This window comes from Leopardus geoffroyi, chromosome E2 (genome assembly GCF_018350155.1).
Source record: "Leopardus geoffroyi isolate Oge1 chromosome E2, O.geoffroyi_Oge1_pat1.0, whole genome shotgun sequence".
NCBI classification, from domain to species: Eukaryota; Metazoa; Chordata; class Mammalia; order Carnivora; family Felidae; genus Leopardus; species Leopardus geoffroyi.
The window spans coordinates 49,618,382-49,644,776 of NC_059335.1; the positions used below are offsets into that span (position 1 = coordinate 49,618,382).

At 48.2% G+C, this 26,395-nt stretch overlaps 1 protein-coding gene across 3 annotated transcripts in view; it reads left to right on the top strand.

Annotated features, from left to right (window-relative positions):
• ZNRF1 (zinc and ring finger 1) overlaps nucleotides 1-26,395 on the top strand; it is a 100,997-nt gene that overhangs the window by 69,893 nt on the left and 4,709 nt on the right. For all 3 annotated transcript variants that reach the window (XM_045443553.1, XM_045443551.1, XM_045443552.1), the window contains exon 2: nucleotides 16,543-16,638. In XM_045443553.1, coding sequence (XP_045299509.1) covers nucleotides 16,543-16,638 — 96 coding nt within the window. The remainder of the gene's footprint in view (nucleotides 1-16,542; nucleotides 16,639-26,395) is intronic.

Here is a 26,395-nt window from a genome sequence, read left to right on the forward strand (position 1 = left end):
GAGTGTTGTAGAAGCTGGGGACTAGCACATGTATGCGGACTCGGTAGAGAGGGAAAATGTGTTTTTGGTTTTTTTTGTTTTTTGTTTTTTTTTATTTTTTTTTTAACGTTTATTTTTGAGACAGAGAGAGACAGAGCATGAATGGGGGAGGGTCAGAGAGAGGGAGACACAGAATCTGAAACAGGCTCCAGGCTCTGAGCTGTCAGCACAGAGCCCGACGCAGGGCTCGAACTCACGGACCGCGAGATCATGACCTGAGCCGAAGTCGGCCACTTAACCAACTGAGCCACCCAGGCGCCCCGGGAAAATGTGTTCAGTGGAACTTGTAGGTGGCCCTCTGGTATGCTTTAGTAAATGTTAAATGACCCTGATCATGAGGTAGGGAGCCCTGGAAGGCCTGGTTCAGTTTTCTCTTTCTCTTGGCAGTCCCTCTTCTCCATACTAAAAGTAAGTCCTAAGTGTTTGCACTGTTCTCAAAATATCTCAAAATAGTGGATAATCTTTTATCTGTAATCTTCTATTATACAAATGGTTCTGAACTTTGGGGTTACAAACCTAAACCCTTTTGACAGTCTATGGATCTGTTCCCCAGAAAAAAACATACCTGCCACAGAACCTGGCATATTATTTCAGGTTGATGGATCCTGTGGTGTCTATTCTAGAAGTGTTCAGGTCAAGAAACTGCATGTTCAGTGCATCCACTAGACAGTCACTTAAGGCTAGGAAAATGGCAGAAAGAATAAGAACTCTGTGGCCTTGTTATCTCTCTTCTTCCCTAATAGATTATCAGTTCCTCGAGGGTAGAAATTATATTCAGTGTTTCACCATGTTTCCTAACCCCTTAATAACTAGACTAAAAATGAATGGACAGACAGACTGACCCACTTGGTTGCTCATCCTATTTGAGTGTGGCAGATGGCTGGCCTCAAGAGACGATATCATGCTGCAGTAATTTTTAGTAGAGTCAGGGAACCCCAGCTACTTCCCCCTTTTAAAATTCAATCCTTTAGGAGAATAACCATGTCTCCTAAAATATTTTGCATTCATTTCCTATTACTGCTATAACAACTTATCACAAATTTGATAACATAAATTTACTCTTACATTTTTGGAGGTTAAAGTCTGAAATGGTCTGACTGGGCTAAAATCAAGGTGTTGGCAGGAATGCATTTCTTCTGGAGGTTCTAGAACAGAAGCCGTTCCCTCACTCTTTCCAGCTTGTAGAGGCTCCTGCTTGTCTTGACTCAATGGCATCTTCCATTCTTCAAAGCCCACAGCCTAGCATCTTCACATCTGACTCTGATGTCTGCTCCCCTGATTCTCAGGTCAGTCTCATCCCCTTCTAAGGAGGAGACTTGTGATTACACTGGGCCTCCCTGGTTAATCCAGGATAATCTTCTGTTCTAAGATCCTTAAATTATCCCATCTGTGAGCCCTTTTCGTCATGGAAAGTAACATTCCCAGGTATCCGGGATTAGGATCTGGACGTATTTGGGGGACCATTATTCTGCCTGTCACACGCTTGTATGGCTTTTTACACATATGTTTTTGTTAATGGCTAGGCTGGCCAAAGAAAAATATGGGGAGCTCACGGAGGCTAGGTGACTTGGCATTGGCGACGTCACTTGGGACTTGAATGCCAGAATTCTGAGTCCAGACCCATGTTGTTCCGTTCTGTTTGGTTGCTTGTTTTTTTGTTTGTTGATTCTTTTGTCTTCCACGGATTTCATTAAGTGATATTTATGGGTATTTAGGTTCCCGATGCCAATATTTTGTGAAGGGATGTACTGACTTAAAATGAGGGGATGTTAAAATCTGTGCAAAAATAGTCACCAAGCCAAAAATGTCAGCATGCAGAAGGACTTCCCAGTTTATGTGGTCCTCCCGTTTCATACATGCGTGTAAGGCGCAGTACAGGGTCAGCCTGCTGGCTTGACATCTTGTCCACTGACATACATGTGATTCTATATGTCACATCATATCACAGTGTTTGGCTGCCCTGCCAGCCAGATTACGTTTCCCTAGGAGACCCCTGACTTTCTTCACCAGGCACTGGTACCGTGAATAGGGATTTGTGAGGTATTGCCCTGTTTCTGCCACCACGTCGGAGTGTCTTCCTCTTGCTGTCCCCTCTCCCTCTCCCCTGTTTGTCTACCAGACTCAAAGTAATCTGAACCAGAGATGAAGAAAACCAGTCCAGTAGCACACTTTATATGTCTTGATAGTGGTCATACACTATTTTAGGAAGCTTAGAATTGATGATCCTTCTAGCTCGTGCTTTGTGTCTGGAGGGTCCCTGGGGAATCCTTTTTGAACTCATTGGTTGGTCAGTACCTCAGAGCTCTCCAGGGTCTTTCCATCTCCTCCTCTGCCGTACTCACGGCCGTGGATGACAGAAAAGCAAAGGCTGAAGCATGAAGGTCTTCTCTTACCCTTACGGTTGGTTCCCTTTGATAAGATGGATCGCTCTACTGCTGTCAGACTATCAAAACAGCCCCATTCTGTTCTTCGGCTTCTTCCTCTTTAGATTCCATTTCAAAGCACAGTTGTGGCCTCAAGGACTGTGTCCTCTGAGTCCTTGCTTCCATCTACCTCTGTGTTGGAGGTGCAGCTGAGCAGAGGATGCCCTGCTGGGAAGGGGCCAGGTCTAGGCCCAGGCAAGAAGCCAGCCAACATTCACTCTGCCAAGTAACCGAGCTCAGCCTGCAGAAGTGCTGTGTGCCAGGGCCCAGGCTGGAGGGGGTAGTTGTTAGGAAGGGAGTACCGCAGCACGCGCTCTGCATCCTGAGAGGACACTGGGCGCTGCGGAAGAGCCTGCCAGCAGACCTCCAGGAAGGCCGGGGCTGTCGGCATCGATAGGGCCAGGCAAATGGTGTTTTTCATGATGAGCAGTCACTTAGCTGTTTAGTGTCACATCCATTTGCCTGGTGAGTCGGATTCTGGTTGAACATGATATAGTCGTGCATTCAACTGTTTTCCTTCTCTCCAAGTGAAATTCCCATCGGCCATATGGACGCTAGGGTAGACAATGCCTTCAGAAACTCAGAAATAAACTATTGATTCTGTATAGATTTTGTGTGAGACTTTCCTTCTCTGTCCCTTCCCTTACTCTCCTTTTCGTCTCCGATTCCACCTCCAAAAGCATACATATGCACACTTTAGTTAAAAAAAAAAAACAACAACAAAGTTCGTTAAAGGTTCATTTTTAAATAAATCAGTCAAGACCCCAGGACTTGAAAAAGAGTATAAACAGGGGAGAACCAGGCCAGTGATAGGGTGATTCTCAGCACAGTCCTGGCTGTGGGCACTGCTGTGAATGACGGTAGACCTGCGCGGCTGGTGTCCTGCTCAGACGGTGTCCCCCTCTGGAATTGGAAGAAGTGAGGCCCCCTTCTGTTGCTAATCAGTCCACAGATCCTCTGCAGGTAATAACTGCCCTTTTTTGCCTCAAGACCAGATTTTATTGTTTCCTTTGTCTTTTTTGAGGTGACCCACATCACCTTGGCCCCACTCATTGCTGTTGAGTTTAGGAAGAAAAGGCTGAGGATTTCTGCCCACTCCTAAGAGTGTTCTCTGGCATTGCCCAGACACTGGAAAGCCCACTCCAACAGTGGCTACGGGTATCGGGTCCAAGGCCCATAGGTGTGTGGTATACAAAGGATTGGAATGAAGTTGGGGCAGCCAATGAGAGGAAAGCATGGTATTCAGCTAGTAACTAGTCATTTCCTAGCCGGACCTGTTTCTCCCGTTGCCTCGCTTTTGGGTGATCGCTAATATCTAAGAATTTAAAGAAATTCTGGCTTGACTCTTTAGATATTAGATCATCTTCCTCTTATAATCCATGATCCATCCTTTAAATAAGACCTCTCTAAAACAAAAGCCAAATGCTCACCTGGAGTCTACATGTACACTTTTCAAATCATGATTGGATGCCCCTAAACTTGCCTAAGCATGGTAGCCAGATGACAAAGGATTATAATTTGACACTGATCTTTCCTGGCTCCTAGTTGGGGACTTGATCACGCTCCCTCTAAGGCTTTTTTCTGTATTCATACCTCAGGCTTGGGTCGTCAGACCCTCAGGTCCCCACTTAACCCTCTCCCCAACACTCCCTCCTAAACAGACCTTTTAGGGCCTCTGTCTGGAAGAAACGGGTTAGAGTGTCAAAGGGAACAGAACTAATTAGTAGCCATAGCTCTGGTTCCTGGCAAATGCCTTTCCTATCCTTCACTTGACTGGAATGCTGCTGTCGGGCTCCACCTGCCTAGAATTGCTGTAGCAGTAGGGTGGGTTTGATGTCATCAGGCACATATCCATGCACGCAGATCTTCCCTTTGTTCCCTCTGTAGATATCTTCATTGAGCCTGTTTTCATTTGCAGCAAATGAACAGGAATACTACATGTATTGGGTATATGATTGGGATTCATTCTGTATATATTTTGTTTATTTGTTTGTTTGTTTAATGTTTATTTCTGAGAGAGAGAGAGAGAGAGACAATGCGAGCAGGGCAGGGGCAGAGAGAGAGGGAGACACAGAATCCCAAGCAGGCTCCAGGCTCCAAGCTGTCAGCACAGAGCCCAACGTAGGGCTCAAACTCATGGACCGTGAAATCATGACCTGAGCTGAAGTCAGACGCCCAACCAACTGAGCCACCCAGGCGCCCCCAGTCCGTATGTATTTTTAAATACCCATATATGTATTTTTCATATATTCACTGATTCTAAGGCACATACATTTCACAATTTAACAACTCGAAAATCAAGATGTGTCATATAGTCACATCTTAAAATTATAATTGGCAGGAGTTTTTTCCTCTCTTGAAGGTTCATAACGGTGTCTTTAAATTGATGACCATCTTAGAGTCCACAAAATATACTATGTAGGGTCAGCTCCTTTTCCATTTCTTTTCCTGAAGAATTTGTGAGTTTCCTCAACTAGGCAGATGTTAACAGTAAGCCTCAGTATATTTGAGCTGTACTGAGTACAGCCTGGTAAAATGGCCACTCCACGTTCCACATGACTTTTTCTCTGCACAGAACACTCGCACATCCGTCTTTGATTGGGCTTTAGAACAGTGTTGGGCACTATGCAGATACTGCTAAGTGTCTTGCACCAGACCACCTGGCTAGTGACTGGGAGAGCCTGGTTGTTCTGACTCCTGATAGGATTTTCTTTCCTTCAAACCCGTCAGCCTAGAATCCAGAAACAGCAAAAATATTTTGGGGGTGGAATATACTGTGCTTAGAGTAGAGAATGGAGAACACTACTGAGAGAATCTTTATAGTAGGTAAAAATTGAGAATCTAAACACCCACAGAAGAAAAGAGCTAAGCACATTGTCACTATAGAATGCATAGACATTGAAAATGACAAGTACGCGGATTGTTGCTGATGCAAGGAACTCTGTATACTTAAAAAGCAGAATATGAATATCCAAACAGAGAGGATTCTGGGAAGATAGTGGCTGGAATGCACGTCTCATCTTTTTGACTTCCATTGCCAGCTGTTTACCTCTTCCAGCCAAGCAGGGGATGGGCGGCCACGGCCCAGAAGGAGTTAGAAAGGCCGAGCTCCTGAGAAAATGCCAAGACATAGAAGTGATGGAAGAGATGAGAGACCTAGAAGATGTAACCACGACATTTGTCATACAACTAATAGGAATACTAGAAGGAGGAAGAGGCAGAGGAAGAGTGTATTAGGACAGGCTAGAGCTAGATTTATAATGTAGTAACAGTGCCACAAGCTCAATAGTTGAACTCCACACATTGATTTTTTCCCCCCACGCTGCAGTATCCAACAGGTCAAGGGGTGGGGGGTGTGGGGTGGTGGTCTGCTCGTTGGTCCTCAGGAAGCTGAGGTGGTAGAGGGTCCATCCCAATGCGGCAGTGCGGGTGTGTGGTGACCGTGAGCTAGTGCTTAAAGTCTGCTTGGCAGTGCATACGTCACTTCCACTTGCATTTCACCAGTCCAGGCAAATCACAACCCACCTTTACCTTCAAAGGGAGTAAGCAAGCACAGTCCTACTATAATGTATAGCTGGAAGGAGGAATGCCAGAAATACTTGGTGAACGGCACTCATGACTTACCACTGGGGAAAATAAGTAAGGCACATCTAAGCATATCCTGGTAAAATAACTGAACTCTGAGGATGAAAGGAAAAATCTTTCAAGTTTTCAGGCCAAAGGAACATACCCTTTACAAAGGAAAAAGAATCACACTGGTATCACATTTTCTATTTGCAACACCAGGAAGCGAGACTATGGCAGAAGTTTATCTGTAGACCGTTGAGGGAGAAAAGGAAAGCAACTCAATGATCCTTTACTCAGACTTTTATTCAACATAATACTGGAAGTCCTAGCCAGAGCAATTAGGTAAGAAAAAGAAACAAAAGTCATCCAAATTGGAAAGGAACAAGTAAAACATCAGGTGACATGACGTAAAAACCTCTAAAGGGGCACCTGGGTGGCTCAGTCGGTTAGGTATCCTACTCTTGATCTCAGCTCAGGTTTTTGGGTTTTTTTTTTTGTTTTTTTGAAAGAGAGAGAGGGAGGGAGAGAAAATGCAAGAGGGGAGAGGGACAGAGAGAATCCTAAGCAGGGTCCACATGCCAGCGTGGAGCCCAGTGCAGGGCTCGAACTCATGAACCGCGAGATCATGACCTGAGCCGAAACCAAGAGTTGGTCGCTCAACTGACTGAGCCACCCAGGTGCCTTTTTAAAGTTTTTAAATTTTTAAAGTTTTTAAAATGTGTTTTCAGAGAGAGAGAGGGAGAAAACACAAGTGAGGGAGAGGCGGAGAGTCACCTCAGGTCTTGACCTCAGGGTCATGATTTCAAGCCCCACATTGGGCCCTGCTCTGGGCACGAAGCCTACTTAAAAACAAAACAAAACAAAAAAAACAAAACAACTCTAAAGCCTCCACCAAAACACTGTTATACCTAATAAACAAATTCAGTAAAGTCAATGAAATATCAGAAAAAGAATTTAAGAAAACATTCCCGTATACAATAGCATCAAAAACAATTAAATACTTAGTAATAAATTTAAGAAGGTGAAAGATTTGTGCACTGAAAACTATAAGACGTTGATGAAAGAAATTGAAGAAGACACAAATAAATAAAAAAGTTCCATGTTTGTGGATTGGGAGATTTAATATTGTTAAAATGTGATCTACATATTCAATGCAATTCATATTAAAATTTCAGTGGCATTTTTCACAAAAATAGGAAAAACAATCCTGAAATGTGGATGGAACCACAGAAGACCCTGAATAGTCAAATCAATCTTGAGAAAGAAGAATAAAGCTGGAGGCATCACACTTCCTGATTTCAAACTATGTTACTAAGCTATTGTAATCAAAACAATATGGTATTTGCATAAAAACAGACACATAGACCAATAGAACAGAATAGAGGCCAAAAATAAACTCATGCATATATGGTCAATTAATTTTTTACAAAGGTGCCAAGAATGCACAATGGGGAAAGGACAGTCTGTTCAGTAGTGTTAGGAAAATTGGATATCTCATGTAAAAGAATGACACTGGATCCCTATCTTAAACCATACACAAAAATCAACTCAAAGTGGATTAAAGAATTTAGTACAAGACCTGAAACCTTAAAATCCTGCAATGTATAATTGAAATTTGCTTAGATCTTAAGTATTCTCACCCAAAAGGAAAGGTAGATATATGAGGGGATGCATATGTTAACTCAGTTGTGGGAATGCTTTACAACATATATCAAATCATCACATTGTGCACTTTAAATGACACTTATTTGTTAATTACACCGTAATAAAGCTGGAAGAAAAAAAAAAAAAAAAGAATCCTATACCCAGACAAGATCAGAATAAAAAAAAAAAAGGTATTTGAGCATAGACAGTGAAAGAGCCTGTCCCCGCTGTCACCTGTTGCCCCTGGTACTTAATGTGCTTATGATTTGGCCTTGACTGTTCTAACACACCAAGTTCTTTGCTCACCTGTCACCCTCAGAGGGGCCTTCCCTGACCACTGTAGCTAAATTGATGCAGGCACACATGCACACAACACACACACACACACACACACACACACACACACACACCTCACTGCTTGATACTTTTCTTGGTGATTTATAATGAAAATTTCACATGTACAGAAAAGTTGAAAGAAGGTTAACTTATACATCATTTTTATGCATTTCATTTTAATGTAGATGTCAGTACACACCCCTCTTAATGCTTTAGCATGTGTACCATTAACTACAGTTCAGTATTTGCTTAGTTTTTTTCTGGTTGAGGTAAAATTTGCAAACAGTGAAATCTCAAATCATAAGTGTACATTCACTGAATTTTGACATGTATGTGCATGTGTATAAACCAAACCTTTCTCATGATAGAGAACATTTCATCACCCCAGAAAGGTCGCTCATCCCTGTTTCAGTTAATTGCTACCCCAACTCCTACCTCTTCTTGGAGATGTCACTGTCCTGATTTTTTCCACTACAGACTTTTCCCTATTCTAAAGCTTCATATATTTGGAATCATAATATGTGCTCTTTTGTATCCTTCCTCAGCATGTTTTTAGTATTAATCCATGCTTTGCATATATCAGTAGTCATGCTTTTTATTGCTGAGGAGTGTTCCATTGTGTTCCCTTGTATTCCATGATGCCACAGTTTGTTTACCCATTCTATTGATGGACAGTTGAGTTATTTCCAGGTTTTGCTTGTTATCAATAAAGCTCTGGTGAAAATTCTTACAAACATCTATTTGTAGACCTATGTTTTCACTGCTTGTGGGTAAATATCTAAATAAGGAATTGCTTGGGTCAGGCTAGGTGTGTTTCATTTTATAAAGAACTACCAGACCATTTCCCCAAATAGCTCCTGCCAGCAATATCTGAGAGTTCTAGTTGCTCTTCATCCTTGCCAGCATTTGATGTTGTCATTCTTTTAAACTTTATTGTTTAGCAATTTAATAAGTAGAGGTATGGGGTTCTCTGGAGAAACAGAACCAGTGGTAGTGGGAAGGAGGGAGGGAAAGACAGAGAAAGAGACATATTGTAAGAATCTGACTCATGCAGTTATGGAAGCTGAGAAGTTCCATGATCTGTCTTCTGCAAGCTGAAGGTCCAGGAATGCCCTTTGGCGTTGGTTCCAGTTCAAAACTGAAGGCCTAAGAACCAGGAGAACCAATAGTATATGTCCCAGTCCAAGGACAGAAGACCATTGTCCCATTTCAGTCAAGCAGACAGCTGAAAATCTCTTTTTCTCCACCTTTTATTCTGTTCAGCTCTTCTAATGGATTGGACGATGCCAACCAACACTGGGGAGGGCAATCTACTTAGTCTACCAATTCAAACATTAATTTCATTCAGGAAGACCCTCACAAATACACCTAGAAATAATGTTTAACCAAATACCTGGGCACCCCATGACCCAGTCAAGTTGACATACAAACTTAACCATCACAACAGACATGTTAAAAAATAGACACACACACACACACACACACACACACACACACACACACACACACACATTAAATTGATTTTAGGTTTCAGTGTGGCTCTCTTCTGATATCCACTTACGGGAATTTTCTTGGTTGCTGGGGCACCAGGTGAGCATCCCCCCTAGAATGGAAGTACAGAGGCTGAGTCCAGAAGGGAGATACTGAAAAAAGCAAGTCAGAATTGCTGAGCCTTTCCCCGGTCCAGAATGTTCTCCAGGAGAGATTGACCCACACCTTACCAACTCCTAAATTGCGCATTGGTTTCCAGTTACTGCTCAGGATTTGGGGGAGAAAATGTGTGTGAAGAATGGGGTATCTGCTCGTGGGGACACATCTCTTCAGCAGTATAGAAATGTCAAAGATAGTCATCCTGTGTTACCCCTTGATCTTTCTTTTGTAATAAATCCCATTTAACCACATTCGTTTAGTCAAAGCTCATTTCATAGACAAACACCACAGGATGTGAGAGGGAAAGATCCAGGCTGGAAAGTTGGAACTGAACAGGGCTGCAGTGTTGAGGGTAGTGCTCTCTGGGGGAGAGGAGTCTGCATCAGCCCCTCTTCCCCGGGACGGCAGGTCCTGCCTGGGCGGCCTGGCTGCCTTTTCCCCGGTTGCTTCTTTAGATTTCTCCCTTTAGGTGATCCCAGAGACAGGCAGAACTGGGGCAGCGTTAAAATAGCGCATCAGCATAGGAGGGAGGGTCAGGGAGGGAACTGGGGCAACATGCAGAGCACACGTCCCGCCCCGCCCCGCCCGTGAAATCAGGTCTTAAAGGAGAAGGCTGCAGTTTTGGGAAATGAGAAAAACTTTGGTTTACATCACAAGATCAATGTCGTGGAGGACTGAGAGAGTCGTAACTTGAGCCGGTGCTCCTGTCCTTCCTCATTTGCCCCGTCAGAAGGACCCAGGTGAAGGAAGATGCATCCTGTACATGACCATGTGCATGTTTCTCGGGTCTCTGTTGGTTCACCTACCAGTGGGGCTTACCCTGACCCTGCAGTTACAGGGGTCAACGCCCTGCAGTGGGTGGTGAGTGGGGGCTTGTCTTCTCTCAGGAGCTCTGGTCTGTAGCCCAGCTGAGGATTCCCTCGTTTACGCAATCTGCTATTGAAAGACAGGAAGCAGCTGGGCTCTGGCTGATCACACTCTCGTGGGCTGTTCTGGCTGTATAATTTTGGGCTGATCTGATGACAAGAGAAGGAACAGAAGTGAGGCCTCCATTAGAAGGGCGCCTGTAGGTTGGGGCGGAGAAATCCTGTAGCAGCATTTGCTTGGTAGAGCCCGCCCGGCGCAGACTCGGGTAATTGCAGACAAATTCCCCTTGGTGCCCTGTCATTGATTCCTTCCTCATTTCGGGAGGTTGGCAGAGAAGCACAAGGAACCATGTAACTTCCTCACTTCTGCTGAGGCCTGGTGGGAGCGTACGATGGCTTCAGGGCCCCACGGTCAGACTTGGCCAGCAGGCCTGAGTTAGCTGACACTTCCCTCCCCTCCCCCCCTTATTGGCAAATATTGAAGAGCCGACACGTGCAGGGCACTGCCTCTGAAAGAAAATAAAGATAGGGAAGGGAAAGCAGCTGGGTGTGCTTGCTGTCTGTCGCCCAGCTCCGGGCGTGGTGGGCAGTCTGGTCTCAGATGCAGTTAAGGAGTGTCCCAGAGGCTCCACCTGTAGCTTTGTCGTGAAGGAGAAGAAAGCATCTCTTGTGCACGCTTCCTGAGTGCTGATGAAGGGCCCTTACAAAATCTCACAAAATTTCGTCAGTTGGGTGACTTTGCAGACCTTTGGTTTGTCTTTGTTCACAGGGCTGACTTTAATTTGGCTTGAACTTGAACTGCTTTCCAAAATGGTATCAAAATTTCCTAGATATTTTAACCTTCAGATAGCTCATAAAGATCGCAGTGTTTATCATTCCATAGGGCTGTTGATGCTGAATCGAGACTGGACAATTACAAGGAAAGATTGGGGCAGTAGAGTGGTATAGTCCATCTTGATCATCGGATGACCTTTCGGGAAAGAAGGTGGGGACGATAGTTTTCTCCCCTTAGCTCTCCATCTCTCCTACCTTTTGTCGTTTATTTTCTATTTAAAAGGTAATTTGCAAATTCAGTGTCTTGAAACCAGTGCTACAGGCTCAGTGCCAAGTAGAAGGCATAGTTCCGTCCTTCCATAGTAACAGAATTCCCAGGAAAAAAACATTATCAATTGTTTCAGTTTATGGGATTATCCAGGCCCACGATGCTTCAGAAGAAATTGCTGGGACAGTGTGGAGGCTTTGAAGTTACTATTAAGTAACACCAGCATTTGTGTAGCATTTACCATCCTTTTGCCATATAACGCCTCCTCCTTAGACCAGCCTGCCTGTCGCACAGCCCAGCAAGCAGAGCACACGCTGGGTGGTCAGTCTTCCCGGGTGCTGTGTGCCTGCTCTGGCTCCCTGGCTCTGTCACCTTGGTGTCCTCTTCTGCAAAGTGAAGATCAGTACCCACTCTGTTTTATGGTAAATGAGGAAACACATAAAGCCCAGTGGCTGCTCACAGTAACGACTCAATAAATGTGAGCTGTTATTTGTCATCGCAGGCAAGAGTGGGAGCCGTAGAGGCTGAACAGGGACCATTGTTCGACACTGGCAGTGTAGAAAGTGCCGTGCACAGTGCTCCAGAAGTTCAGAGGAAACAGAGGTGGGACAGGCAGAGATAGCTCCTGCCCCTTCCCCTGCCATCACACGTGGCATGACCCGTGGCCTCTACGCCCTCCAGATCCTTCCCCAGCCTTCCTTTTCCTTCCTCCTCATTAAGTACTGCCGGGCTCGATGATACATTTGATTAGCTTCTTCGTGTGCTTTCAGGTTTATTATCTCATTTGATCCATTTTTTTTTTAAGTTTATTTATTTGGGGAGAGAGAGCACAAGCAGGGGAAGGGGCAGAGAGAGAGGGAGAGAGAGGATTCCAAGCAGGCTCTGTTCTGTCAATGCAGAGCCCAACGTGGGGCTCAATCTCATGAACTGTGAGATCATGACCTGAGCCGAAATCAAGAGTCAGATGCCTAACTGGCTGAGCCACCCAGGCTCCCCACATTTGATCCTCTCAAGAGTGAGGGAAAGTACTCTATTTTTCAGGTGAGGAAACAGGTCTGGGGAGGGTAGATTACTTTCCACATCTTGAGCCTGGAAAGCCCAGGTGGTCTTGTCATTGCCCACTAACGTAATAGACTGAGTTATTTTTCAGTCCCTACCCACCCCCATTCCAGAGGTAGGTGATTAAAGTGGCACTAACCCTGCTTTCACTAAAGTACAGGTCTCTTGCTACCACAGTGCTGCTCCCTCGCCAGATGGAATATTTCCCAACCCACCTCTTTCTTAAAACCCTGTTCTGAAGTGTGTTTCCCAGCACCGCCAAGCAGTTGACTCAATTTCAACACTGTCTCCCTAGAGGTAGCATCAGACCGCACAGGTTAAGGGCTCAATCCCACAAGACCGCCCCCACTTCAGACACCAGTCCCAAGTCCATGTTGTCGCCTGTGCTTCTGCCCAACTGGCTCTTAATCAGTGGTTCCTGCGACCCCCTTCTCGGGTTCATTTAATTTGCTAGAGCCGCTCACAGAATTCAGAGAAAGAGTTTACTTACTTGATTACCATTTCGTTTTAAAAGGGTAGAACTCAGGAACACGCAGATGGAAGAAATGCTGAGAATGAGGTATGGGGACGTGGCGTGGAGCCCCCATAACCTGTCCGGGGGGCACCACCCTCCCTGAAGCCCTACGTGTTCACCACCCTGAAGCTCTCTCAGCCCTGTGATTCGGTCTATAGGCATGACTGGTGAAAGCATTGGCCACTGGTGATTGAACTCCATCTCTAGCCCCTCCCTTCCCCAGAAGTTGGGGGCAGGACTGAAAGTTCAGACCTTCTGATGAGCTGGTTGGTTCCCTTTGGAACTAGCCCCCCATCCTTAGTGTACCAGGGACCTTCCCAAAGTCACCTCATTAACATACATTCTGGTGTGGTTGAAAGGGACTCATTATGAATAACAAGACATTCCTTTTACCTTACTGGCTCTGGAGCTATTTCGGGAACCAGTGACAAAAGACCAAATACTACTGGTCTTATTATGTTGGGGAATTCCCAGGGTGTTATAAACTCTGTGCCAGAAACAGGACAAAGACCAAATACATAGTCTTATCATAAATCACAATATCACACGTGTGGTGGGCCTTCTTCCCTGATGGAAAGGACTTTAGATTGCAAGCTAAGAAATCTGACTTGGTCTCAGCCCCACCCCCTCAGGTATTTGAGCTGATGTCTTCCCTCAAGGCTTCTTTGTCTTTACAAGGAAGGTACTGGCCTAAACCTGGGAGTTTGTTTTTCTAGGACATAAATGTCCGGTGACATTTCCTTGTAGGCTTTCTTGTTGGGTGGCCTACTTCCCACTACCTTAGCTGTAACTCGACTCCCGCTCCTGCATTCTGGGAATCATGTTGGGATGAGGGGTGATTGATGCTATTATAGTGATAACCATGAATCTGTTCTAGTGTATCAGAAAAGTGAGTAATGTGAAGTGTAAGGCCTTTTATCAGTAGCAACAGTTCGCTTGAGCACCTCCTAGTGACTGTATCAGGGCCTGGCGTTGGAGGAGCGGGTCCAGAGCCCGTCCACCCTGGCATGCCAGCGCGGAGCCCTCAGCCTGCAGACAGTGTGCCAACGTAGCCAGTTTAAACTAGAAAAGGCCTGTAGTCACCAAGTCGTAAAACCTTGGTCTTTTGAGTCAGGAAAAAAAAGATGAAGGAATCTCTGAAGAAAATAAGACAATCTCCCAATGGTTGGACATTCTGTGGGATGTTACTTAATACTAACTTCTTTGCAGGGCCCGGGCCTGAGGGCAGATCCAAGGATGCAGAGAGACTTAGGTTAGAGGTGAAGACATCCTTGTCCTACAAGACTCAAGTGCATTACTCCCTTGTCCACCACATATGCCACACTGGGTCTGTAGATTTCTAACCTGAGTTAGAAAAGAATCAGCCTGACACATCTGAGATCTGGTTTTGGCTGAAAATTTAGAATGGACTCTCTCTCACCATGTTTCTTTACAGTCTTCTGGTTTTGTTATTAATAGATTCATAACCACCCAGAGATCAGAAAATACAGCCCTTGGATTGATAGCATTTGCAAGACTTTTAGATTTTATTTTTTTTTTAATTTATTTAGTGTGTGTGTGTGTGTGTGTGTGAGAGAGAGAGAGAGAGAGAATCCCAAGCAATCTCCACGCTGTCATTGCAGAGCCCAGTGAGTGGCACAAGTTCCCCAACTGCAAGATCATGACCTGAGCAGAAACCAAGAGTCAGACGCTTAGCTGACTGAGCCACCCCGGCACCCCACCAGACATTTTAGCTGAGACACAGGATGCTAACGATCTTTGAGGGAAAAGGTTGGGGGAATGGGGACTGTGCCATGGAGTGAGGTCCACTTTGTCTGTCCTTAACCGGACCCTGGATTTTCTGTCTGGTCCTATAGATCATTGTCACTGAAAAGAGGAGGGTTTGGAGAAGACTTTAAGCAAAGTATTTGTGCCTTACACGGGAACACGGGAGCTGGCTTGCTTCCTGTCTCAGCACCAGCAGCTGTCAAAGTGCAGGGCTTTCCATACAGAATGAACAAGGCCCTGGGAGAGACACTGTCCGGGAGGGAGCAGCTGACAGTCAGTACAAGCCCTCAGCCTGTTATCTATTTGAGAAGAAATTGTTGCTGCCCGATATTACCAGCATCCCATGAAACTGTGCATGGAACACTTCAACTAAAAGTTTAACAGGAGAGTCAAACCTTGACCACAGTATTTAGATGTGCCGTCACGGACCTAAGATGTCCAAGCTGCGTGGGTAGGAATTGTGGTCATAAAAGAGAGAGGCTGTGACGTATGAAATTTGATGTGGACAAATAAGTAATAACTTGCTGATGGTCTTAGATCTTCCTGGTAGAAAAGAAAAGAAATGATCACTTGAAAATAATTTCAATAAAAATTAAAATGGGGGAAATTGGAGATCGTTTATCTTTAAAAAGTTGTTCAGGGGCGCCTGGGTGGCTCAGTCAGTTAAGCGTCCGACTTCGGCTCAGGTCATGATCTCACGGTTTGTGGGTTCGAGCCCCGCATCGGGCTCTGTGCTGATAGCTCAGAGCCTGGAGCCTGTTTCGGATTCTGGGTCTCCTTCTCTCTCTGCCCCTCCCCCACTCGCGCTCTGTCTCCCTCTGTCTCAAAAATAAATAAACATTTAAAAAAAATTTTTTTAAGTTGTTTATAAAAAAATAACTCACGGGACTATGTTTGATTCATGGAGTGCAGCTCAGAAGATTCTCAACCAAAATCTCCAATAATTGGGCACAGTTCTGGTAAAACTCCTTGGCTGTCTAAGCAGTCCAGACTTCCTTGGGAGGGGGACGGCAGGGTCATGACGCCCTGTGTTTGCCTGGTGTAGTGGAACAGCTGTTCCTGTCAGTGGCATATGGCCAAGGCGTGCGTGGCATTTGGGAGGGCTCCAGAGGGCCACCCTGCTGCTCCACACTCTCAGGGGACAGCTGCCTGAGCCGCAGGGAGGCAAGGTGCCACCTGGTTATGGGTGGTCGAGGAGGTAAGGCTCTATGCCTTCCTTCCACAGGTGATTAGCCGTGTGGTTTGGAGCTAGTGAGGAGGAAGGGTATTAAACACTTTGTTACTCAGAGACTGATTATTTGTTTGCCTGGATTTTATTCCTCCCTATCACTGCTGCCCACTAGAGCCCCTGGGGAAAGGATCTAAATGGAGAATAAAACTCAAACCAGCTGCCAGTGACTTCTGATAAGCTTCACCGATGGGCCTGTCCCAGGGAGAGCACTGGCGAAACGGGGATTCAGGAGCTGTGATAAATAGCAATTAATGAAGGAGAAATCGGGTCTAGGGTGTATCCAGATTGTAATTCTCCATGTTGACTCTGACCCCCACATGACTGTAGCCATCTGCGGTTTCTGTGTTTATTGTGGACGTGCTTGGTTTGGAGGAGACATTTCACACCGTTTTCCTGTCTTTCAGGTTTCAAGTGCCCCATTTGTTCCAAGTCTGTGGCTTCTGATGAGATGGAAATGCACTTTATAATGTGTCTGAGCAAACCTCGCCTCTCCTACAATGGTAAGGGCTTGGCCGGGGGCGGGGGAGTCTCCAACTGAGGGTCTTCCCGGGTTCGAGTGGTTCTGGGCAACCTTTGCACCCCCCTTTCTGGCGGGAATGCCTGCGTGGTGTTGAGGAATCCGACTTTTGAAGGCGTCTCGGTGCACCAGCTGGAGAGGCAGCCGAATGGAGCAGGAAGGCGGCCCAGGGGTCAGGCCCGTGGCACCCAGAAGTCTCTTGGGTGCCCAGGCCTTCTGCCCCCTTAGTTCCTTGCACCTCAGGTTGGGAGATGCGGCCTTTGCCCATTTACACACCTGAGGGCAGAGGGCCTGGAAGGGACGCCACTTCTCCTTGGGGAAGGGGACATCTGTGCTGCGGGTGTGCACGGAGTGCTTAAGCCTTGGCGTCCACAGCAGAATACATTCACCAAGTGGACACACTTCAGGGATTCAAAATGCTGACCTGCCACCTGGTCGCTCCACCAAGGCCCCACTGCTTCCTGCTTCAGAGCCGAGCAGTGAATACAACAGGTAGAATCGCCAGGCCAGGCCATTCCTAATGTGGTGCCTCTGTGGACAGTGAGCATCAACGTCTGCCTCCATCACTGACTGACTGGACAGTCTGAGAGGCAAGAGCTTAGCAGAGGTTTAGTTTCCAGGTCCATGAAATGGAGCTGTCAGTAACCTGGCTGTGAGGATTTTGTCAGAACAAAGTAAGATATTCACACCTAAAACCCGTCAATACAGAGCCTGACCCGTGGTCAGTGCTCAGGAAGTTACAGCTGGCATCGATCGGAGACAGTCACCCTCAAAGATGTGAGCCCATCCATGGGTTGGTTGCCTTTCGTTTTCCAGAGTGGACTGACCTCTGTGTAGTGCTGGGTGCTGTGGGCTTCCACCCTGGGTTCACTCTCGTGTGCTTCGTCCGGTCCTCAAACCGTGTTCATCAGAGAACTGCGCCTTCTGCAAGGCACTAGATCTGAGGGGGGTCTGCTCCGGCCCCATCACGGGGCTACTTCTGGGGTTAAAGTCATAGCGGTGCTCGGGACAAGTTCTGTGATTTCTCAGAGCCTCTGGACTGGATGGGAGGTGAGCCTCTGATCGCTTGAACCCCCTCCTGACGATGAAGGTTTCCTGAGTAGATTCTCCTTACAGAGCGGTCCTTGGGCTCCTGCCTCCACACAGCGTTAGCCCAGGAGGCCTGATGATTCCAGATTGTTCCCTCAAGGTAAATCTGACAAGTCTGACATTCGTTCTCCTATAAACACATCCTACTATTCTCTTATCTCTGATTTACTTGCTCAGCAGAAAGATCTTGAGTACATGTGGGCAGGCCGGTTATCTGCTTGTCTCCACGACACTCAGTCTGGTCGTATTTGCTCAGGTCAGAGGACCAGCCGCAGGGAACGTTGTGGTCCCACGTCTGCCCCCAGCATTTCCTTCCCCTTCATCTGCTACCTGGTGCCCAGGAAGCCCTTCTTCTTCCCTATGGACAGCCTCTCACTGTCCCTAGACACTGACCGCTGCCACATCTCTCAAACTTGTCATGTGAGAGCTCTGGGCTCCCTGTCAGACTCGTCAGCATACGTTCCTTAAAGGATGTTCCAGCTCTACTTTGTCATGTTCCTCGTCTCTGCCTGGGACCATGGAGGGAGCCGAGTCTTCTCTCGTGGCCCACAGCCCTCCCCAGCCATGGCCCAGAAACTGTGTTCACTTATTCTCCGCATGTGCAGAGCCCTCATGAAGACCGCTTTTTGTCCTGTGGGTTGCTAGGGAGAGTTCTCTGTAGACACTGCCTTGCTGTCATAAGAACACAAAGCAGCCTCAGAGTCGTTCCACGCGAGAGGACTGGGCTCTTGATGTCATCAGGGAGAACTTTGCAAGGGCAGCTGTGGAGGACAGAGTGCTCTTGGGGCCACCTGAGTGAGAAGTACCCACATGCCCCATTAGGAGAACAGGAAAGGCGAGAGACTTGTAAGTGCCCAGTGCTGCCTGGAGCTCTCCTCCTTGCCCACAGCCACAGGGAAGGGGCCCTTGTCCCTCTCCCCTCACTTCCACAGGAGAGCCAGCTTGGCAGCCCAGCCTGAGCACAAGCCACCCGCAGAAGCCACACTCAGAGTCAGAGTCCCCTTAGAAGAAGAGGAAGTTGATCAACCAGCGTGAGACCCAACTACAGCTGTTGTCAGTTCTGTTCCATTTTCCACTCCTCCTCTAATTGAAGGGCCGCCTCTTCAGGATGTGAGCGTGTGTGTGTGTGTGTGTGTGTGTGTGTGTGTGTGTGTGTGTGTGTCTGTGTCTGTGTGTCTGTGTGTGTCTGTGTGTGTAAACTAGAGGCTCAAGCACCTCCTTTACAAAAGTCAACCCTTTACCACCAGAGGCAAGGAGAGGCATGTTGTGTCTGGTCCTTTCAGGGGAATTTGACTTAAGGGGATGGAGAGGTTTCAGAAATGGCGGGCTGGCCTCTCTGTGTGCACTTAATGCCTGATAGCCAGTCTCTGTGTTTTGTGAAGACATCTAAACCTTCCAGATAAGAGAAGGCATTTGCCACTGGGGGTATGTATGTGGAGTGGGAGTCTCCAGAACTTGTCTAGGGCCTATTCTAGCTCACACAGAGCACAGGCATTTCAGGGACCGTAGGCCAAAGTCCCAGGTCAGGACATCTGGGTGTTTACTTTGGTTTTGCCAGTAACCTGTTTTATGCCTGATCTCTCATCATCCCCACCAACTTCACTTTATCTTTTCTATTCAAAAGAAATGTGAGAAGACTTCTTTACGTTCTTTAATCTGTGAAGTACAGAGCTCTCAGAATTTTCTGGAAAGTAGGCAAGATGAGGCTTTCTTAGTGAATAGAGAGAAAAGTGCTGTTTCCTTTTGAAGATTCACCAGAACTCCTGGTCACTCCCCTGGAGATTTCTCGTGTGTGTATACACACACACACACACACACACACACTTTCCATAATTGCTGGCACTAATTGGGGAAATTTCTAGAAAATTTGCAGCGGTTATGTAAGATGAAATTTAGTTAACCACCAAAGGAAAAAAAGTGGAAACCTCCTAAATGAGGCAGATAGAAAGTAGTATTTTTCTTATTATGAGGGTTGGCCTGAGCTGTGGATTGGAAAGCCTCCAATAGCGGCCTGCCAGATTAAAAAAAAAATTTAGGAAAGGCAAGACTAGATTAACTGGTTCACCCAGTGTTCAAGAGAAATGTGCAGGCCAGTAACTGGTGCTCCCAGGGCAAGCACCTGGCTAGGAAGGCTTGTGAGTAGTTGCCCCATGCTGAGGGTGTAGGATGGGTGCAGGGCCCCAGAGCACTGAATGTTCCATCCTTCTCCTCATCCACGGGTGGCTCTGAGCTCAGGACCCCTGGGAGATGAGAGAGGAATTGGGGGACCCACTTTTGTGGATAAATGCAGTGAGCTTGAATGGCCCTTTAATTTCTCTCTATGTGCAACATCTATTTGTGGTTCTGAGACCAGGGAACTCACCCTCAAGAATATGCACTCAAGGAGCTCCTGGGTGGCTCAGTTAAACATTCGACTCTCGATTTCAGCTCAGGTCATGACAATCTCATGATTCTTGGGTTCGAGTCCCACATTGGGCTCTGTGCTGGTGGCACGGAGCCCACTTGGGATTCTCTGTCTCCCTCTCTCTCTGCCCCTCCCTGCTTGCGCGCTCCCTCTCTCTCAAAATAAATAAATAAACATTAGAGAAAAAAAAAGAATATGCACTTAAATTTTGACCTTCACATTGCTCAGCTAGCAGTACGAGCCTTGAGATTGGATGGGGCACTTGATTCTGCTATGAACAAAATAGAACCATAATACTGTCGGGGGCGTGACAGATGGCCAGCTGTCAGTGGAAAGTTTAGGGGGCCCACATTCCAAGACTAGCCAGGAGTCCTTGGCCCCGGTAGATTCTGGGGGGTTTCAGGTTCCTTTGCCAGCAGTGTTAAGGAGAGCTTGGTTGCTATCAAAATAGCTTCAGGAGATTGTCTCCCCTCAGCTTTCTTTCTTCTCTTTCTTTCTTCTTCTGGACCCATGCTCTGCTTCTAAGGTCCTAACAACCCTCTTCCCTCCTCTCCGCCAAAAGTCATTGCCCCCGACTTTAGGGCTCTTAAAATGCTGCATGCCACACAAGTTTCTTTAATGGAGAGGGAATCTGACTCCCTAAAAAGGCAGGAATGCCTCCTTCGAGTTTACCCCAAGGCAGCAGACTTGTGTAAATGGTGCTTATCTGGCCTGTGTCCCTGCTGAGAGCCTGTGGTTGGCATGGAAATGCCTTTTCTTAGGCCTGGGGGAACCAGGTCCTGGCCTTTGAGTGTGCCCAGCCCAGTGGGGCACTGGCAGTGTCTACCGTTAGATGGTTCGGCAGTGCCGGACTCGGAGGTGTCGGTCCTGGTGCCCCTCCTACAGGAAGAGGGCTGGTGACCGGAGGGCCACTGGGAGAGCGGGGAACCCGTGGGCAGGAGACCCACAGGGGCTGGCCGCAGTGGGGAAATCAGAATCGGGTAGTTACAGAAGAGACTTGAGCTGGGTCGCCGTGGGGAGCCTCAGTAGGGATGAAGCCCTCCGGGCTCAAGCTTTATTGGCTGCCCCCTCTTGGCCACCATCATTGCAGCCCAGCCCACCAGAACAACTGGAGCGTGCCCCACAGTCTGGGCGTTGGGGTGGGGACGCCACTGCTGGGAGGGGAACCCTCTGCTCCAAGTTTCCCCTTTTCCTGGAGATTCCCCAAGAAGGGAGCCGGCGAAACCGGCGCCGATGGCACTGCTCCTCCCTGTCCCCCAGGAGACTGGGCCAGCAGCTCTGCCCTTGTTGAGGAGACCAGGCTCTGCTGCACCTGGGCAGGAAATGAGGCCAGGAGGTGGGGCCAGTGTCTCTGCGTCATTTGCTAAGGGTTCTCCCTCTGGCTCCTACCTTCCTTCCCGCCAGGGCTTTGACTGCCATTAAGCACCAGAGGAAATGCATTATGTATCGTCCTGCTCTCAGCTGCTGGCTCCGAGCTGCACCAACTTCAGCTTTCCCTCCAGGCTGCCAGCAGAAAGGGATCAGTAGCTATTTGGGCCTTCCTGCCCCCTCCATGCCGCCAGACCAGCCATTCGGGCAGTCCCTTGGGGAACGTGGAGCCAGCACTCCACGGGGCAGCCAAGCCCCACATGGCAGCCCTACACCTAGGTTCCTCCACGCCCCCCCGCCCCCCCCCCCCCCCGCCGGAGCCCCTGCATGCACACAGTCACAAGAAGAGGAAGATCTGAAGTTGTGGGTGAGATGGGTGGTGTTTTCCTGCCCCAAGGGAAGAGACTCCATCACCTGGTCTTTTAAGGAAGGGAGGTAAGGTGGCCACGTGGAACTTGTCTTGGGAGTCATGGCCACTTACCAGCTGCATGAGCTGATCCAGAGACTCCCTTAGGGTCTTTAGGACTCATTGAGATGTTTCTGTGAAGTTCTGGCATACAGCTGGCCCCAAAGAAATGAAGCCTCCTTTTCTCCTCCTCCTACATCTTGCTTCGACAAATAGCAGCTGTCAGAGTGCCCCTCTACCCCGTATCTCAAGGCAGGAGTAGACGTATGCAGCCACCCCCCAACCCCAGTCCCTGCCCTGGTGTCACCCTCTCCCACTGTGGTGCCAGAGAGCTTTGCCTCTCGTTTGGCTCCCTGATCCATTTGGACGGACAGATATTGACATCACTTAGCACCACTCCCACTCAGACCAGACACTTCTAAACTCCCTCTTGGGCAGTGACACTGGCTTTGCACAGGGCATCAGGGACTTGGTGGGGCAGGGAGTGGAGGGGGGGTGGAGGGGGGGTTGTCGGGAGCCAATAAGAAAAAGGCAGAAAGCACAGCTTCATTCCTGTTTTCTCATCAACCAGCATCAGTTGAGGCCCCTCCTCTGGGGACATCAAAGGACGTTTGTGTCCCTGGTGGCCTCAATTTGTGCCAGGCCCAGGGTCCTCGGCTTTGTGCCTCGAGGCTCCTGACAGCAGGCAGCAGCCTCCCACAAGAAGTGTATGGAAGACTTGGAGGAGCTAGTTGATAGCCAACCGTCCGCCCTAGCCATTTCCACTCCCCTGCTGAGCTCCCACGGACATCTGGGGGTTGTTGACTCCAGGGCCCCAGGGATTGGGACAGGAAGTTTTACTCAACCTGCTCAGGCCTGTGGCCGGATCTGTGTACCGCCTGCCTTCCGCTGTGGGAAGAATACTGCTCCCTGGGCACCGTGCCGGGTGTGGGTGCCACTGGCTTCCCCAGGCTGTCAGGGCCCCAGCCCTGAGCTCCCCTGTCCCACGGGCTTCCAGGCCTGGTGCTGCGGCCCCAGGCTGGCTGGTGAGGCGCAACACCGCACTGTGTGTGAATGGTAATTGATTGTTTCTAAGAAGATGCACCTGACCTTCATGTGCTCAAGCCGGAGTCCTTGATAAGAAAAGGAACCACCCTGTGCCTCCTATGTCTTCCCCTAGTGACATCCAGTATGAAAACAGGGGAGAGTCGAGCAAACCTCAGGCCTTCTCTCCATTCCTGGCTCCCTTCCTATATCTCTGTCACCTCTGCTCTGGCCTGGAGCCAGTGCAGGTGGAGAGCACAGCCAGTGGCTCGGGAAGCTTTGGGGACCCAGGGAATTCTAACCTACCCATTGGGCTCACGGCTGGGATATCAGTCAGCGGGGGGAAATGCAGAGGACACTAATTGGGAATCTGTAATGTTACTGCACCCCAGGGATAGGAATCATCCATAAGTGGGGAGGAAGGGAGGAACCATGAAACGGGGCTGGGGCCCAGACTCACTTTCCCCCTGGGACGCCTGAGGTGGAGAGGGCTCCCAGGAAGGTCCGTGGTACAACTCTGCCCCCTCAAAGCTAGACTGTTTTCCTTCCCATCTTTATTGGGGTGTTTTCCTCCAGTGTTTTATTATGAAACTATGAAACATACAGCAGAGTTTGAGGGTTTTGCAGTGAACACGCAGAGAACCCAGAGTCTGGAGTCTGCGTCTTACGGTACTTCCTCTGTCACACCTCTGTCCACCAGCCCATCCTATCTTTTGACGCATTTCAGAGCCAAATGAAAACACCAGTACTTTTCTTCATTGGCGCTTTTCATTGTAAAAGCAATGCATGTGCAAACAAATTTCAAAATATATAAAGACATTTTCCTTCTAGTCCTCCTTTCCTTCACCATCAGAGTGTATATTCTCCCAGGCGTTTTCTCTGCCAACACAACCAGGTGGATACACACATACGTTTCAACATGGAGGGTATCTGGTGCTTTAAGAAATGGGCTCCTGCCCTTTTACCGATCTGCCACTTGCCACATTCGGAGTCTGAGGCTTCCCTCCCCTTGGCAGACTGATGATGTGCCATTTGCTTTTTCCGTTCTTGTCACCCTTTCAGGTGGGCCTGTGGGTTAACCTGATGTTAACAAAAAGTGACCACAAATTGCCTTGGCCGGGAAGCAGAGGGTGACTTCTGTCACAGCTCAAGTGCACAGGGACTTCAGTATTGACCTGGTCCTATCTTAGGCTTTTTCCTCAGGGTTCTTGGTGGGGAGCTTTGAGGCACCTTAGCCTTCTAGGCCATGAAGAATTCTCGTTTTGAGAGAATTCTAAGGCACCTCAGTGGCTTAGTTAAGCATCCGACTCTTGATCTGAGCTCAGGTCTTGATCTCAGAGTCATGAGGTCAAGCCCCTCATTGGGGTCTGCTCTGGGCATGAACGTACTTTTAAAAAAGGCGGCGGGGACACCTGGGTGGCTCAATGGGTTAAGCAGCTGACTTCAGCTCAGGTCATGATCTCACGGTTCATGGGTTTGAGCCCCGCGTCGGGCTCTGTGCTGACAGCTCAGAGCCTGGAACCTGCTTCAGATTCTGTGTTTCCATCTCTCTCTGTCCCTTCCCTGCTCACACTGTCTCTCAAAAATAAATTTAAAAAAAAAAAAAAAAAAAAAAAGAATCCTTGTTTTCTAGGCCCCACATGTTTTCCTTTCCACCAAAGTCATCAGAAAGCACACAAAAATAGGCGGAGGAGGGCACCAAGCAGAGGGTCCCAGGCCCTGCGCTGCCACTCCCAGGCCCCCATCTCAGGCAAGATGTTTGATTTCTCTGGCGTCTTTATCCTCCTTTGCAGAATGGAAATAACACACATGCCCTGCCTAGCTCATAAGGTTGTGAGGCTCAATTGAACACACACGTACAACCTCAGGATGTATCTCATTTGGTGGTGCTCAAGAACAATTACAATCTTTTAGTAGTGGGGAACTGATCCTGCTTCAGGCTCTTTCTTAACATCCATGACCTCACCCTCTCGGTATTTCTCTTGTGGTTTGGGAAACTTCTGAGTAACCTTTGCTTCCTTCATCTCTTGCACCTGCCTTCCAGATGTTAGAGTTAACCCGGGTTCTGTCTTCGGCCTTCTTAGATGTCAGTCAAATCTCTTTATCCCACATCTACACCCGTCACCCACGTCTCTCCTCTAAACCCCACATCTAGACTTGAATGGTCTCCCGGAGGTTTTATTAGTTTGTCCAAATGGAGATGCCCGGTCAGCATCCCCTACCCAGCTCTGAACTCACTTGTCCTGCCTGTCCCCCTCCTGGGTCCCCTCTCATAGTGACGAGCACCCGCCACTTGCCTGGCTGCCCTGGTCAGCACACATCATTCCTCCCTTCGTGCCCCCGTGGCTAGTGCAGGCCCTGAATCCATTGCTCCTGCATTGCCGCGTCAGCCTCCGCAGTGGGCCCCCCATCTCTGGGCTCTCTCAGCCCCTTCTCCAGTAGTCAGCAGAGACCAGACGTGATCACACCGTGTCTCCAGGGCCTCCCAGTGAACCAGATGAAGCGTAGGCACCACAGCAGAACACGAGTCCGTCCCGAGGGAGTTGGTCCCACCTCCCCGTAAGACCCCGCGTCTCTCTGCAGGGGCCATAGCAAGCTTCCTGTGGTTCCCGATGCTCGGGTACTGTTCCCTTTGCCTGGGATGTCCTTCCCTGAACAGTCTCTGCCCTGATAAGGCAGGCATCTGCCATACCCTCACACCTGGGCCTGTGGGCATCGTCAGGCTTCCTAAAAATTCCCGTGCTGTTCGTTTCCATTTTCTTGTCAGCCTCCCCTGTGAGACTAGGACTTCGATCCTGGGACTGTGGCTTATTCACTGACTTGCCAGTGCCCAGAATGTCACAGAAATTTAATAAAGGGCTGCCGACTCAGCCATGGTGTCTCCCTCTTCTGCCCAGGCCTTTCCAGCTGTGGCTGTGCTAGGGGCCTGTGGTGTGCGGTAGCTTCCTTCCATTCATTCTTTTCTGCGGGGGGCCTTTTTCTCTTTTTTAAATTGAATTGCACAACCTAGTAGCGTTCAGGACATTCACAGTGTTGTGCAACCATCGTCTCCATCTAGTTACACACATTTTTGGAAGAAAACGCCTGGCACGATTGTACTTTCGTGCGGTATCTAAAATAGAGTCCTTCTCAAAGAGCCAGAGGATAGCGTGGTGGTTGCCAGGGGCTGAGGGATAGGGAGACGGGGCGTCGCCTTTCAGGGGGTGTGGAGTTTCAGTCGTGCCAGATGAAGAAGCTCTGGAGAGCTGGTGCACAGCATTGTGCCTCCAGTTAGCAACAGTGTAGTGCACACTTGAAAGTCTGTTGAGAGGGTAGATCTTGTGGTAAGTGTTCTTACCATCCAAAAGGGAGAAAAAGAAAACCGCTTACCCGTAAAAAAGCCACTCCCCGTCCCCTCCTGCCCCAGCCCCTGATCTGCTTTTTGTCCACATTGGCCTGTCGTGCACATTT